This window comes from Oncorhynchus masou, unplaced genomic scaffold (assembly GCF_036934945.1).
Source record: "Oncorhynchus masou masou isolate Uvic2021 unplaced genomic scaffold, UVic_Omas_1.1 unplaced_scaffold_1539, whole genome shotgun sequence".
NCBI lineage: Eukaryota > Metazoa > Chordata > Actinopteri > Salmoniformes > Salmonidae > Oncorhynchus > Oncorhynchus masou.
Window position 1 is genome coordinate 93883 of NW_027005432.1, and position 15985 is coordinate 109867.

Here is a 15985-nt window from a genome sequence, read left to right on the forward strand (position 1 = left end):
CTCTTCCTGTATAAGGCTATAAGCCCAGTGGAATGTATGTGCAGAACAAATTGAAGTTGTCAAAGCCAATTATTGTTATTATATTACTTATTCTTATCATATTTTGTAATTCCAATTTTCGATGTGGACTTGCACTTTGTTTTCAGGCTTGACTGAGACGATGTATTCCCCTCAGTTTTTTCAATAAAGTTATGCAGCAATGCCAATATGGTGATTTACAGTTCCAGTGAGCTGGTGTTCTAAAGCCTAGTATTTCCACTCCCCTTTAATAGCCATTTGGCCTGCTTTAAAGGGAAATCCTGCCAGTGATGCAACAATGCCAATATGGTGATTTACAGTTCCAGTTAGCTGCTGTTCTAAAGCCTAGTGTTTCCACTCCCCTTTAATAGCCATTTGGCCTGCTTTAAAGGGAAATCCTACCATTGATGCAATAATGCCAATATGGTGATTTACAGTTCCAGTTAGCTGGTGTTCTAAAGCCTAGTGTTTCCACTCCCCTTTAATAGCCATTTGGCCTGCTTTAAAGGGAAATCCCACACACTCACCACATAACAAACAGACAGGCAGGGTAGCCTAGTGGTTCGAGCATTGGACTAGTAACCGAAAGGTTGCAAGTTCAAATCCCTGAGCTGACAAGGTACAAAGTCTGTTGTTCTGCCCTTGAACAGGCAGTTAACCCACTGTCATTGAAAATAAGATTTTTTTCTAAACTGACTTGCCTAGTAAAATAAAAAATAAACTATGGAGAGCTTAGATGTAAGGTTTCATTTTTGCAAACAGGGCCTCTCAATTATCTTCAGATAAATGCTGAGATACTAGGATAGATAGAAAATAATTAACATTCTTCAGCTCTGGAATGGAGCACCAGAAAACAGGAAAGCATCTGCTATGTTACTCACCGAACCAGCTTCTAGTTCAGACACACCTCCACTCTTAACAGCTGCAACAATAGAGGCAATGAAGACCAGGATGGTCCCAACGCCATAATGCAGTAACTCCTGAAACAATGAATGGTATAGATAAGTGCTGTGTCTGTAACGCGTGTCTGTGAAAAAAGTACAGAGAAAGTTTAAAAGATGATGCACACTACTGTAAGTCTCTCTGGATACGAAAGTCTGCTAAATAACTCAAATGTAAACAATGTAAATGTGTGTGTGTGTGTGTGTATAGGCGTGTGTCATTTGCAGGGCCACTCACCGTCATTGTCCAGTTGATACAGGGGATCTTACTCTGCAGTCTGAACACATACATGAGGTAGAAGATGAGGAAGGCTATGAGGAACCATAGTGTCACCACCTCAAAGTACCGAAAGGCTGAGTAATCAGTCCAACCTCGTGCACAGTGTACACACAGGAACGCAATCAGAAGTGCTACCTGCAAACACACAGACAAATAACGTGTTTCCATGTCCCAGTATGATTCCAATCGTGGAGCATATTGGCACCATATCAACTCCTGTATTAAAAATGTATCTTAGTCTGCAATAGCGGACTGCAATAGCATTGAATAGTCCCCGTGATATGCAACTGTTCAGGGAAGTCAGGAACCAATACACGCAGTCAGTCAGGAAAGCAAAGGCCAGCTTTTTCAAACAGAAATTTGCATCCTGTAGCTCTAACTCCAAAAGGTTTTGGGACATTGTAAAGTCCATGGAGAATAAGAGCACCTCCCCCCAGTTGCCCACTGCACTGAGGCTAGGTAACACGGTCACCACCGATAAATCCATGATAATCTAAAATTTCAATAAGCATTTCTATACTGCTGGCCATGCTTTCCTCCTGGCTACCTCAACCCCAACCCCGGCCAACAGCTCCACAGCTACTTGCCCAAGCCTCCCCAGCTTCTCCTTCACCCAAATCCAGATAGCAGATGTTCTGAAAGAGCTGCAAAACCGGGACCCATACAAATCAGCTGGGCTAGACAATCTGGACCCTCTCTTTCTAAAATTGACCGCCGCCATTGTTGCAACCCATATTACCAGTCTGTTCAACCTCTCTTCCGTATCGTCCGTGATTCCTAAAGATTGGAAAGCTGCCGCGGTCACCCCCCTCTTCAAAGAGGGTGACACTCTAGACCCAAACTGTTATAAACCTATATCCATCCTGCCCTGCCTCTCTAAAGTCTTCGAAAGCCAAGTTAATAAACAGATCACTGACCATTTTGAATCCCACTGTACCTTCTCCGCTGTGCAATCTGGTTTCCGAGCCGGTTTGGTACGCTCAAGGTACTAAACGATATCATAACCGCAATCGATAAAAGACAGTATTGTGCAGCTGTCTTCATCGACCTGGCCAAGGCTTTCGACTCTGTCATTCAATGTATTCTTATCAGCAGACTCAATAGCCTTGGTTTCTCAAATGACTGCCTTGCCTGGTTCACCAACTACTTCTCAGACAGAGTTCAGTGTGTCAAATCAGAGGGCCTGTTGTCCGGACCTCTGGCAGTCTCTATGGGGGTACCACAGGGTTCAATTCTCGGGTTGACTCTTTTCTCTGTATATATCAATGATGTCGCTCTTGCTGCGGGTGATTCCCTGATCCACCTGTATGCAGACGCTGCCATTCTGTATACTTCTGGCCCTTCTTTGGACACTGTGTTAACTAACCTCTAAACAAGCTTCAATGCCATACAACACTCCTTCCATGGCCTCCAACTGCTCTTAAACGCTAGGTAAAACCAAATGCATGCTTTTCAACCGTTCGCTGCCCACACCCGCCCGCCCGACTAGCATCACTACCCTGGACGGTTCTGACCTAGAATATGTGGACAACTACAAATACCTAGGTGTCTGGCTAGACTGTAAACTCTCATTCCAGGCTCATATTAAACTTCTCCAATCCAAAATCGGCTTTCTATTTCGCAACAAAGCCTCCTTCACTAACCACCAAACGTACCCTAATAAAACTGACTACCCTACCGATTCTCAATTTCGGCGATGTCATCTACAAAATAGCTTCCAATAATCTACTCAGCAAACTGGATGTAGTCTATCACAGTGCCATCCTTTCTATTACCAAAGCCCCTTATACCTCCCACCACTACGACCTGTATGCTTTAGTTGGCTGGCCCTCGCTACATATTCGTCGCCAGACCCACTGGCTCCAGGTCATCTATAAGTGAAGCTGGAGACTTATATTTCCCTCACTAACTTTAAGCATCAGCTATCTGAGTAGCTATCCGATCGCTGCAGCTGTACATAGTCCATCTGTAAGTAGCCCACCCAGTCTACCTACCTCATCCCCATATTGTTTTTATTTATTTTTCTGCTCTTTTGCACACCAGTATCTCTACTTGCACATCATCATCTGCTCATTTATTACTCCAGTGTTAATCAGCTAAATTGTAATTACTTTGCTACCATGGCCTATTTATTGCCTACCTCCTCACACTGTATATAGACTTTCTTTTATCTACTGTGTTATTGACTGTACGCTTTTTATTCTATGTGTAACTCTGTGTTGTTGTTTCTGTCGCACTGCTTTTCTTTATCTTGGCCAGGTCACAGTTGTAAATGACAAATTGTTATCAACTGGCCTACCTGGTTAAATAGAGGTGAAATAACATAAATAACAATTCTGGTAACAGTAGGTTGGTCCAGATCCAGAATCTAGTTTTCAACACAACCCAGCTCTCACATGGCTAATGTTCAAGGTTCACAATTTTCCCGTTCACATGCCGTTAAACATGCTTTATTGCTTCATATTGTAGGGCAGTTGCAGGTATATGGAACAACATTGACATTATTAAACCACAAGGGAGAGGCTGAAAGTCATTAGCCACTAAACACTTCTGTAAACAGGAAATAACACCCAAAACCAGCCTCCTCCATTTTTCCTCTGAAACACCACCATTATTCCTGTGATGACTATAAATAAGCAAGAATGTAACAGAAATGTAGTGAAGATTAAGATGCAAACCCACTGTATTCTACTGTGCCAAACACAGATATAAAAAGGGGAGAACAGACAACGTTCGTTCTCCCCTGAGTTCACAACCGTTGTTATGAAGGTGTGATTTCCCTGATTTCCCTGAAGCCCTGATGTCACAATCTTCGTTATGAAGGTATAATAAAGTGTCATTAATTACAAAATTCTGACATTCTGAGAGATGATGATAAACATGAATTTATTTGAAGGTAGAAAGCAATATGACATCACCACACACAATGGGACAAGTTCCTACATTACAGAAATCAACAACAACAAAATTATAATCTGCCAAGACCTCCACTATTTTAAACAATTACTGGACATCTCAATCAAAACTGGATGTTGATCTGACTGTGGCCGGTATCACGTGCCCACCTGACATTTTGCCTCATGGAGAGTTAATGCACAACTCAATCTTTGAAGGGGGGGGCTCCCAGTGTAGATTCTAGTCTCAGTCACTTAAAATATCTTAGTCCACTAAACTTGTAGGTTTTATAAAGGCTATTGGTTTCCACTGGTATAGGCCTAATTCAGGTTATAAAGGCTATTGGTTTCCACTGGTATAGGCCTAATTCAGGTTATAAAGGCTATTGGTTCCCACTGGTATAGACCTAATTCAGGTTATAAAGACTATTGGTTTCCACTGGTATAGGCCTAATTCAGGTTATAAAGGCTATTGGTTCCCACTGGTATAGGCCTAATTCAGGTTATAAAGGCTATTGGTTCCCATTGGTATAGGCCTAATTCCTGTTATAAAGGCTATTGGTTTCCACTGGTATAGGCCTAATTCAGGTTATAAAGGCTATTGGTTCCCACTGGTATAGGCCTAATTCAGGTTATAAAGGCTATTGGTTTCCACTGGTATAGGCCTAATTCAGGTTATAAAGGCTATTGGTTTCCACTGGTATAGGCCTAATTCAGGTTATAAAGGCTATTGGTTCACACTGGTATAGGCCTAATTCCTGTTATAAAGGCTATTGGTTCCCATTGGTATAGGCCTAATTCCTGTTATAAAGGCTATTGGTTTCCACTGGTATAGGCCTAATTCAGGTTATAAAGGCTATTGGTTCCCACTGGTATAGGCCTAATTTAGGTTATAAAGGCTATTGGTTCCCACTGGTATAGGCCTAATTCAGGTTATAAAGGCTATTGGTTCCCACTGGTATAGGCCTAATTCCTGTTATAAAGGCTATTGGTTCCCATTGGTATAGGCCTAATTCCTGTTATAAAGGCTATTGGTTCCCATTGGTATAGGCCTAATTCAGGTTATAAAGGCTATTGGTTCCCACTGGTATAGACCTAATTCAGGTTATAAAGGCTATTGGTTCCCACTGGTATAGGCCTAATTCAGGTTATAAAGGCTATTGGTTCCCATTGGTATAGGCCTAATTCCTGTTATAAAGGCTATTGGTTCCCACTGGTATAGGCCTAATTCAGGTTATAAAGGCTATTGGTTCCCACTGGTATAGGTCTAATTCAGGTTATAAAGGCTATTGGTTCCCACTGGTATAGGCCTAATTCAGGTTATAAAGGCTATTGGTTTCCACTGGTATAGGCCTAATTCAGGTTATAAAGGCTATTGGTTTCCACTGGTATAGACCTAATTCAGGTTATAAAGACTATTGGTTCCCATTGGTATAGGCCTAATTCCTGTTATAAAGGCTATTGGTTTCCACTGGTATAGGCCTAATTCAGGTTATAAAGGCTATTGGTTCCCACTGGTATAGGCCTAATTCAGGTTATAAAGGCTATTGGTTTCCACTGGTATAGGCCTAATTCAGGTTATAAAGGCTATTGGTTTCCACTGGTATAGGCCTAATTCAGGTTATAAAGGCTATTGGTTCCCACTGGTATAGGCCTAATTCCTGTTATAAAGGCTATTGGTTCCCATTGGTATAGGCCTAATTCCTGTTATAAAGGCTATTGGTTTCCACTGGTATAGGCCTAATTCAGGTTATAAAGGCTATTGGTTCCCACTGGTATAGGCCTAATTTAGGTTATAAAGGCTATTGGTTCCCACTGGTATAGGCCTAATTCAGGTTATAAAGGCTATTGGTTCCCACTGGTATAGGCCTAATTCCTGTTATAAAGGCTATTGGTTCCCATTGGTATAGGCCTAATTCCTGTTATAAAGGCTATTGGTTCCCATTGGTATAGGCCTAATTCAGGTTATAAAGGCTATTGGTTCCCACTGGTATAGACCTAATTCAGGTTATAAAGGCTATTGGTTCCCACTGGTATAGGCCTAATTCAGGTTATAAAGGCTATTGGTTCCCATTGGTATAGGCCTAATTCCTGTTATAAAGGCTATTGGTTCCCACTGGTATAGGCCTAATTCAGGTTATAAAGGCTATTGGTTCCCACTGGTATAGGCCTAATTCAGGTTATAAAGGCTATTGGTTCCCACTGGTATAGGCCTAATTCAGGTTATAAAGGCTATTGGTTCCCACTGGTATAGACCTAATTCAGGTTATAAAGGCTATTGGTTCCCACTGGTATAGGCCTAATTCAGGTTATAAAGGCTATTGGTTCCCATTGGTATAGGCCTAATTCCTGTTATAAAGGCTATTGGTTCCCACTGGTATAGACCTAATTCAGGTTATAAAGGCTATTGGTTCCCACTGGTATAGGCCTAATTCAGGTTATAAAGGCTATTGGTTCCCATTGGTATAGGCCTAATTCCTGTTATAAAGGCTATTGGTTCCCACTGGTATAGGCCTAATTCAGGTTATAAAGGCTATTGGTTCCCACTGGTATAGGCCTAATTCAGGTTATAAAGGCTATTGGTTCCCACTGGTATTGGCCTAATTCATGTTTGCATGTTAATGTTTTGTAAAGTAGCCTAGTCGTAGCCTAACCGTCAGAGAAAGCCACCTAGTAGACAGTGGTGTAAAGTACTTAAGTAAAAATACTAAAAGTACTACTTAAATCGTGTTTTGGGGTATCTGTACTTTACTATTTATATTTTTGACAGCTTTTACTTCAATACATTCCTAAAGAAAATAATGTACTTTTCACTCCATACATTTTCCCTGACACCCAAAAGTACTCGTTACATTTTGAATGCTTAGCACGGCAGGAAAATGGTCTAATTCACACACTTATCAAGAGAACATCCCTGGTCATCCCCATGGCCTCTGATCTGGCGGACTTGACTCAACACATGCCTCGTTTATAAATTATGTCTGAGTGTTAGAGCAAATAAAGAAAACATGAAAATGATGCCGTGTGGATTGCTTAATATAAGGAATTTTAAATTATTTAGACTTTTACTTTTGAATCTTAAGTATATTTTAGCAGTTACATTTAGTTTTGATACTTAAGTATAGTTTAAACCAAATACTTTTAGACTTTTACTCAAATAATATATTACTGGGAAAATTTCACTTTTTCTTGAGTCATTTTTTATTAAGTTATCTTTACTTTTACAACAATTGGGTACTTTTTCCACTACTGCTAGTAGTATACGAATGAATCAGAGTTTCTGTTACGCACCTCGCTCCCCTTTATCCTCAATTTTTGAGTGCATTCTCCACATTTTGGATTAAAGATCACGAAGACAGCAGACAGTAGGCAATATAAAATACAACCCAACCCCAACATTAAAAATAAAAAAGTTTTAAAAAATATGTATAATGCTGTGCAGAACATCCGTATAAATATCTGATCAAACATTCTTACCACTTGGGCGATTTTCAGTAATCCTTGTACAGAGCGAGTATAGACCAAATTCAAGAATCCTTCGCCCGAAGACGATCTCGTCGTGGTGGTGGTAGTAACAACAGTATGAGACATTTTGATATGTATGTATAAATAAAACACAGTGTAAATAGTCTAGACTACAGTGTATCGTGGCCCAAGAAACACAGGCAGCTGCTACTACTGTGCTTCGTCTACTTCATGGTCGTTACTTGTTACCACCGCCACAAAGTCATAAACCCCGCCTGTTTCTACAAATCTTCTTAAAATGTGATTTTAAACCCAATCCTAACCTTATGCCTAACCGTAACCTTAAAATAAGACGAAAAAGCACAATTGCAGGTTATTTTACGATACATTTTTTACGATAGCCAAGTTAGACTTTGCGGCTGTGGTAACTCATGGAAAGGGGTGGGGTTTCCAGGAAACAGTAGCATTTTTCAACTTCAACAATTACAATGTTGCTTTTACTCAATGGGCCAGTTCGTTTTGCATGGCCATAGGAGAGTGGTTAATTTATTTAAGGACCTAAAATGTGTAAGACACCGGGTAAAGAAAAACGAACTCGCCCATGGACATAAAATGACTGGCTGGAAGAGAAAGCGCTATCAAAACACGTATAGTCCGCAAATCACTCACGCACGATTGGGTCTCATTTCTAGCCGCATGCTACTGGCGGCATTACCGCGTGTGTTATGGATGTAAATGATGAAGCATTTACAGTCTCCACCTAAATAGTGTTCACATGATGGTTGAAGTTGATCTGTAGAAGATGATTAAACATGTAGCTATCAATCTGAATATGTTTGAAGTTCATCAAACGTATTCCTACTATTGTCAACATTTACATTACATTTAAGTCATTTGGCAGACGCTCTTATCCAGAGCGACTTACAAATTGGTGAATTCACCTTATGACATCCAGTGGATGGCCTCGTCAAAGACACTGTAGGCCCTATATCATTGTAGCCTGCACCATAGACCCATACCCATTCGACCTCCGTACTATATCGACAGCTGAATTGTATTTGTCCCAGGTTAATTTAAGCATTTTTTTCCACCCACATTGCAAGCAAGCAAGAAGCTCACATTACTTTAAGGTCAGACCTAATGTAGGTTTTGCATTGAATTGGTAACCATGTGGTGTCAACAGGTGTTAAACTATAGGCCCACCATCCTATCCCAAGGGGACTGCACTAATGGGACTACCCCTGGCCATGCTAAAATAGTTTCAGTGTAGTGTATTATTTACATCTATATGCTTTAAACATCATCATTATGTCATTCTGCCACTGAACAAGGCAGTTAACCCACTGTTCCTAGGCACCCACAGACACTTACAAAAAATAACAAACTAAGCACAGATATTAGACAAACTAAGCACAGATATCTCGCTCGACCCTATCCCCTCCTCTCTCCTCCAGACCATTTCCGGGGACCTTCTCCCTTACCTCACCTCGCTCATCAACTCATCCCTGACCGCTGGCTACGTCCCTTCCGTCTTCAAGAGAGCGAGAGTTGCACCCCTTCTGAAGAAACCTACACTCGATCCCTCCGATGTCAACAACTACAGACCAGTATCCCTTCTTTCTTTTCTCTCCAAAACTCTTGAACGTGCCGTCCTTGGCCAGCTCTCCCTCTATCTCTCTCAGAATGACCTTCTTGATCCAAATCAGTCAGGTTTCAAGACTAGTCATTCAACTGAGACTGCTCTTCTCTGCATCACGGAGGCGCTCCGCACTGCTAAAGCTAACTCTCTCTCCTCTGCTCTCATCCTTCTAGACCTATCGGCTGCCTTCGATACTGTGAACCATCAGATCCTCCTCTCCACCCTCTCCGAGTTGGGCATCTCCGGCGCGGCCCACGCTTGGATTGCGTCCTACCTGACAGGTCGCTCCTACCAGGTGGCGTGGCGAGAATCTGTCTCCTCGCCACGCGCTCTCACCACTGGTGTCCCCCAGGGCTCTGTTCTAGGCCCTCTCCTATTCTCGCTATACACCAAGTCACTTGGCTCTGTCATAACCTCACATGGTCTCTCCTATCATTGCTATGCAGACGACACACAATTAATCTTCTCCTTTCCCCCTTCTGATGACCAGGTGGCGAATCGCATCTCTGCATGTCTGGCAGACATATCAGTGTGGATGACGGATCACCACCTCAAGCTGAACCTCGGCAAGACGGAGCTGCTCTTCCTCCCGGGGAAGGACTGCCCGTTCCATGACCTCGCCATCACGGTTGACAACTCCATTGTGTCCTCCTCCCAGAGCGCTAAGAACCTTGGCGTGATCCTGGACAACACCCTGTCGTTCTCAACCAACATCATGGCGGTGGCCCGTTCCTGTAGGTTCATGCTCTACAACATCCGCAGAGTACGACCCTGCCTCACACAGGAAGCGGCGCAGGTCCTAATCCAGGCACTTGTCATCTCCCGTCTGGATTACTGCAACTCGCTGTTGGCTGGGCTCCCTGCCTGTGCCATTAAACCCCTACAACTCATCCAGAACGCCGCAGCCCGTCTGGTGTTCAACCTTCCCAAGTTCTCTCACGTCACCCCGCTCCTCCGCTCTCTCCACTGGCTTCCAGTTGAAGCTCGCATCCGCTACAAGACCATGGTGCTTGCCTACGGAGCTGTGAGGGGAACGGCACCGCAGTACCTCCAGGCTCTGATCAGGCCCTACACCCAAGCAAGGGCACTGCGTTCATCCACCTCTGGCCTGCTCGCCTCCCTACCATTGAGGAAGTACAGTTCCCGCTCAGCCCAGTCAAAACTGTTCGCTGCTCTGGCCCCCCAATGGTGGAACAAACTCCCTCACGACGCCAGGACAGCGGAGTCAATCACCACCTTCCGGAGACACCTGAAACCCCACCTCTTCAAGGAATACCTAGGATAGGATAAGTAATCCTTCTCACCCCCCCCCCCCCCCCCCCCCCCCTAATGACTTAGATGCACTATTGTAAAGTGGCTGTTCCACTGGATGTCAGAAGGTGAATTCACCAATTTGTAAGTCGCTCTGGATAAGAGCGTCTGCTAAATGACTTAAATGTAAATGTAAATGTAATTAGGCCCATGTCAATCAAGCTACATAACAACATGGATAGCGATGAAATAAGACTGAAGCCCATCAGGAAGGAGTTTTCCATATTTCGATGCTTTGCAGCAGTAGGGTTTTGTTTCTGTCACCCCCCATCCATAAACAGCTGTTACCATGGAGACGAGGGCAGGATGCTCTTCTCTGTCACCACTTCCCGGGACTGCGACAGAGCAGAATGGGAAAGAGTGCTTAGAAAACCTTACCACATAAAGGCGCGCACACACACTCTGGCTGTGCATACCAGTAGGCCTCGTCTCTACATAAGCAAGTGAAGCCAGATATGGGACCCAAACCACACCCTAAAAGGACATTACCATGGCGAGCCAAACAGTTTTATGCATCAGCTGTACAAACTTAAGAACCTGAGTGAGTTACTCTCTGCATGTGGTCCAGAGGAACTAGATCCTCCGTGACACTTTGAGAACACCAGAAACACTGCAGCCAAAGGAAACCAATACATTTACATATACAAATGCACCACACTCTTTCTGCTTCGTGGTTCTACATGGACGTTTAGTTTCGTTTAGTGATGCACCACATGGTAAGAACATGGACATGGACCCAAGCGACTTTGCGTCCTTGAAAAATGCTATATAAATACTATGTATTATTATGATTATTCTACACCAATATTGTCACGACTTCCGCTGAAGTTGGTCCCTCTTCATGTTCGGTCGGCGGTCGAAGTCACCGACGACACTCTTTTCATTTTCCTTTCGTTTCGTCTCGTCTTCCATCACACCTGGTTCCAATCCCATCAATTACATGTTGTGTATTTAACCCTCTGTTCCCCCTCATGTCCTTGTCAGATTGCTTATTGTATGTGCTTGTGCACGGCTGTCCTGGTGTGAGTCGGGTTATGTACCCATTATTTGATTGTTCTGTTTTCCGGTCGTTTAAAAAAAAATAAACTGCGCCGTTTGGAAACACAGTTCTTGCTCTCCTGCGTCTGACTTCTCTGCCGCCAGTACGCACCCCTTACAAATATGAGAAAACCCTTCAGTAGTTCGATGACAGAGTTCCTTGCAGAGCTGGTGGATGACCACACTCAACCAGAGATACACTGAAGTTTTGCCCAGATAGCATCAGCTGGTTCTGTGGTGGTTGAGGCGAATGACCGCGCTGGAGTTCTTCTGTGGGTTCATGTGACGTGTGTTTAAAAGGAACGCTTCACTTATTTGAAAGGAAACCCAGAAGTATAATGATGTAATGGCGCTCAGGAACAATAACAATTGTTATTGAGTAACATTTTTGACAATTACAATAACACTACAGTTACAATAACACTACAGTTACAATAACGCTACAGTTACAATAACACTTGTAGAGCAATTATGTAATTGGACCTCCATAAGAATAACAATATAAAAACGGAATCTACCAAGTTGCCCCAATGTTGTGAACAATTTCAATAAGATTGACTGCTAAACTCTCGTTGATTACTTTTGAAAAATGTCTGTCAGAATGAGGGAGCTCAGTTTCATTATGACATACCTCCAGAGTTGCATTCTCTCTGCTGCGCCTCGGCAGTTCACCCCAGCTTCACAATAGCATAGTGGACACCTGAAATGACAATGGACAGCATCATCAGAATAATGGAATGACAATGAAAAGTGAAGGGTTGGCGTTATATCATGTTATGTTAAGGACAGTGCTGTCTCAGCTGTATTATGCAATCTTAGACTTTCTTGTGTCACTTCAAGAAAAAAACTAAAAATAATTCACCTTCATCTGGTATGGGGACACGAGAGCTTCTTTGGGGTGCTTAAAAGAAAAGAGGGCAATTTCACAAGCTTATCTGAGCTGGTTCTGGTACTTGGTGGTATACCTATGGAATTCATGGCCCAAAATTGCAATAATTGAATACTTACATTGAGTGGTGGTGTTCAGATGAACGTCTGAGTATACCAGATTTAGTAGCTCCATGTCGCCATCTTCTGGTGAATTATGTTTATACAATGACTGTGGGCTTTCTGTTTGTGTAGAGAACAACAGTAAGAAACTGTGTGACACATTACAGATCTGAACCATCAGCAAATCCTTCACGGTCTTGTCCACTCACCCATTTCTGAGACATTGGCGTAGATAGAGGATTCACTGACCATAGCTTTAGAAACAGGGAAGTAAAATGTACAAATGTAAACTGCTGTGACGCACAAAGTTTATGACTGAATAAGAGGACATGAAGAGCTATGCTCAGACTCGACACTGGACCCAATCTTTTTGCCCACTTCTACAGAGGTGTAGTTGGGACACCAGGCAGGGATTGAAGGATACGGGAGAAGAGGGTGTAGAATACACAGAATATGAGTGGGCCGTAGACAAGAGAAGTTGATGGACTGGTACATAGGGAAGCATATGTGTGGAGATAGTGAATAACAGGGCAGCAGGTCGTCTAGCGGGTTAAGAGTGTTGGGCCATTTCCAATCCCTGAGCAAACTAGGTGAAACATCTGCCGATGTGCCCTTGAGCGAGGCACTTAACCCTAATTGCTCCTGTAAGTTGCTCTGGATAGAGCGTCTGCTAAATGACAAAAATGTACTGAATAGCCTTCCACTTAAACTGGCTTTCAACTCACACTCTGCCCTTTCATCTGATGAAAAATTATTACTGATCAGAAATACTATTCAAAGACTCAGATTGTCTAGAAAGAGTAAGACCCCTTACCTATAGCAGGATCTGTGCACAACTCAGATTGCTGCTTAATCTTTTCTGAATTGCAGAATCTCAGGTATCCTTTTGGAAAAGACCAGAGATAGTATATGAATCTGTAAATACGCCAAAAATATAATATCTTAACTAGTATTTATTTTCTTACAGAGATCACCTACCTCTTTTTCTCAGGTAAAATAAAGCCACGCCAAGGAGCAGCAGCAGAAGCAGGACCCCACACACAGAGAGGGCTACGGTCAGCGCAGTGGGTCCAGGGGGGAACCGTCTCTCTGCCCTCCCCAGGCTGTTCTCTGCCCTGCAGGTGTACACTTCCTGGGTGAAGTAGGGGATTGAACTTGTCCACTGAAATGGGTGGGTTCCTATGGTGCTGACACCTGGGTCTATGTTGCCCTTAGAGGAGGAGAACCAGGTGATGGTGGATGGGGGGTTCCCCTCAACTACACACCTGAGGCTCCCGTTGCCTGGTCCGAGGGACGCCTCTACCCAAGACAGGCTGAGAATCTGGGCCTTAGCTAGGGACAAAGCACAAACCTTCCATGAGTATCATTGTGGTAAAGAGTTTCATATTCCTAGACCACCAGACCCTTATTGCTGACAACGTAGTGAGACCTTTACCAATGATATTGAGCTGTGTGCCGCTGGCAGTCTGCCACTTCCCATCAGCCCAGTAATAGTCCAGCTCTACTCTGCAGAAGTAAACTCCATTGTCTGTGACCGCCAGATCTCTGATGAGGAGAGAGAGATCCCTCTGCTTAGGATCTCCTTTGACTGAGAAGCGTTGGTATGACTCTGGAACTGAGCATTCATTCATTCCACCCGTAGTAACATTTTTCACCTTGCATTGGAAGAAGGGCGTATCATGGAATTGTCTGGTGATCCACTGAACTGTGATGCCTTTGGAGTAGTCTTGTTGCTTGGGGTGGGTGAAGGAGCAGGGTAGGACCACATCTCCTCCTATGGTGCTGTTCACTACAGGGGGAACTGTCATGGACCATGATTGTGAGAAGGTGCCTAGTGGGAGGAATATTAGTTCACAATTAGAGAAATTAGAGAAATCAATCATATTAAGGATATTACATGTTTGTTTTTTCTGATGGTCTCAAGTATTTAAAAAAAACTTGTTTTCTAATTGGTTCAACTGGCAATCTATTGTACTTTATCTAGTGTACTCTATTGTACTTTATTTAAACACACACGTCACTACCCAAAGGATGGGGTGGCAGGGTAGCCTAGTGGTTAGAGCGTTGGACTAGTAATCGAAAGGTTGCAAGTTCAAATCCCCGAGCTGACAAGTTACAAATCTGTCATTCTGCCCCTGAACAGGCAGTTAACCCACTGTTCCTAGGCTGTCATTGAAAATAAAATCTGTTCTTAACTGACTTGCCCAGTTGAAAAAAGGATCAACAAGTCATCTCTTATGATACTGTATAAACACATACTCATGAATATTACAACACTAAAGAGGGATAATTCCTTTATTCCCAAATTATTCAAGATTATTTAAATAAAGGTAAAAAAAAAAAAATGCTAAAGCTTAAATAGGAATGTTTCACCAAAACTGAATCTGAATAGAAATAGCTAAAACTGGAGTTTGGCCTACCTGTAATGACAGAGAAGAGAGAGAAGAGTTGAGCCTGCACCATCCTAAAGGTAATCAAATATATACATATCCCTTTGGCACTGAGGAGAAAGAAAGTCAAGTCACGGAGAAGAAGTTCTACCAACACAATGCCTCTAATCAGGAAACAGTTGTGAAATGTACAACATGAGAATAGCCATTTCCCATTTAGTGCTTACTGTGAAACACAAGTCACGGAGAAGAAGTTCTACCAACACAATGCCTCTAATCAGGAAACAGTTGTGAAATGTACAACATGAGAATAGCCATTTCCCATTTAGTGCTTACTGTGAAACACAAGTCACGGAGAAGAAGTTCTACCAACACAATGCCTCTAATCAGGAAACAGTTGTGAAATGTACAACATGAGAATAGCCATTTCCCATTTAGTGCTTACTGTGAAACACAAGTCACGGAGAAGAAGTTCTACCAACACAATGCCTCTAATCAGGAAACAGTTGTGAAATGTACAACATGAGAATAGCCATTTCCCATTTAGTGCTTACTGTGAAACACGTGAGGGCTTGGCTGAGCATACGTGCATTAACAATGGAAGTGTATTATTTCTTTAGGCCTATTATGTGAATTTAAGATGTGTTTCCTGAGCCTCTATACTTGGTATCTATTATAGAAAGCATTGAGACTGGAACAATAGAGGACCTCCGTTTAGTCTAGTGAGATTTGAGCAATATAACAGTCCTACAGCACCTTCAGACAGTATTCACACCATTTTACTTGTTTCACATTTTGTGTTACAGCCTGAATTTAAAATGGATTAAATTGAATACGAAATATTCCATGATGTGGAAGTATGTTTTTAGATTTTTTTTAACAAATTACACTGAACAACAATATAAAACACAATATATAATGTGTTGTTCCCATGTTTCATGAGACACAATCAAAGATCACAGAAATGTTCCATACGCACAAATTTGTTTAGATCCCTGTTAGTGAACAGAGTGCCCCAT

General features: G+C 42.6%; 1 protein-coding gene across 4 annotated transcripts; it reads right to left on the bottom strand.

Moving 5' to 3' along the window:
- Positions 1–1285: 1285 nt before the first annotated feature.
- On the bottom strand, positions 1286–15192 carry LOC135531174 (sialic acid-binding Ig-like lectin 15). Of its 4 annotated transcripts, none has more exons than XM_064959292.1 (9): positions 14997–15192; positions 14012–14407; positions 13555–13908; positions 13391–13459; positions 12786–12830; positions 12595–12696; positions 12449–12487; positions 12218–12286; positions 1286–1374 (listed from the first exon to the last, which is right to left on the bottom strand). In XM_064959292.1, the coding sequence occupies exons 1-8, from the start codon at positions 15037–15039 to the stop codon at positions 12255–12257; spliced, it is 1080 nt and encodes a 359-aa protein (XP_064815364.1). In that variant the 5' UTR covers positions 15040–15192; the 3' UTR covers positions 1286–1374; positions 12218–12254. The 4 variants fall into 4 exon arrangements, with proteins under 4 accessions (XP_064815364.1, XP_064815362.1, XP_064815361.1 ...); XM_064959290.1 differs by lacking the exon at positions 1286–1374 and adding an exon at positions 10671–11856; XM_064959289.1 differs by lacking the exon at positions 1286–1374 and adding an exon at positions 10673–10883 and having other exon boundaries at positions 14997–15191.
- Positions 15193–15985: the final 793 nt, after the last annotated feature.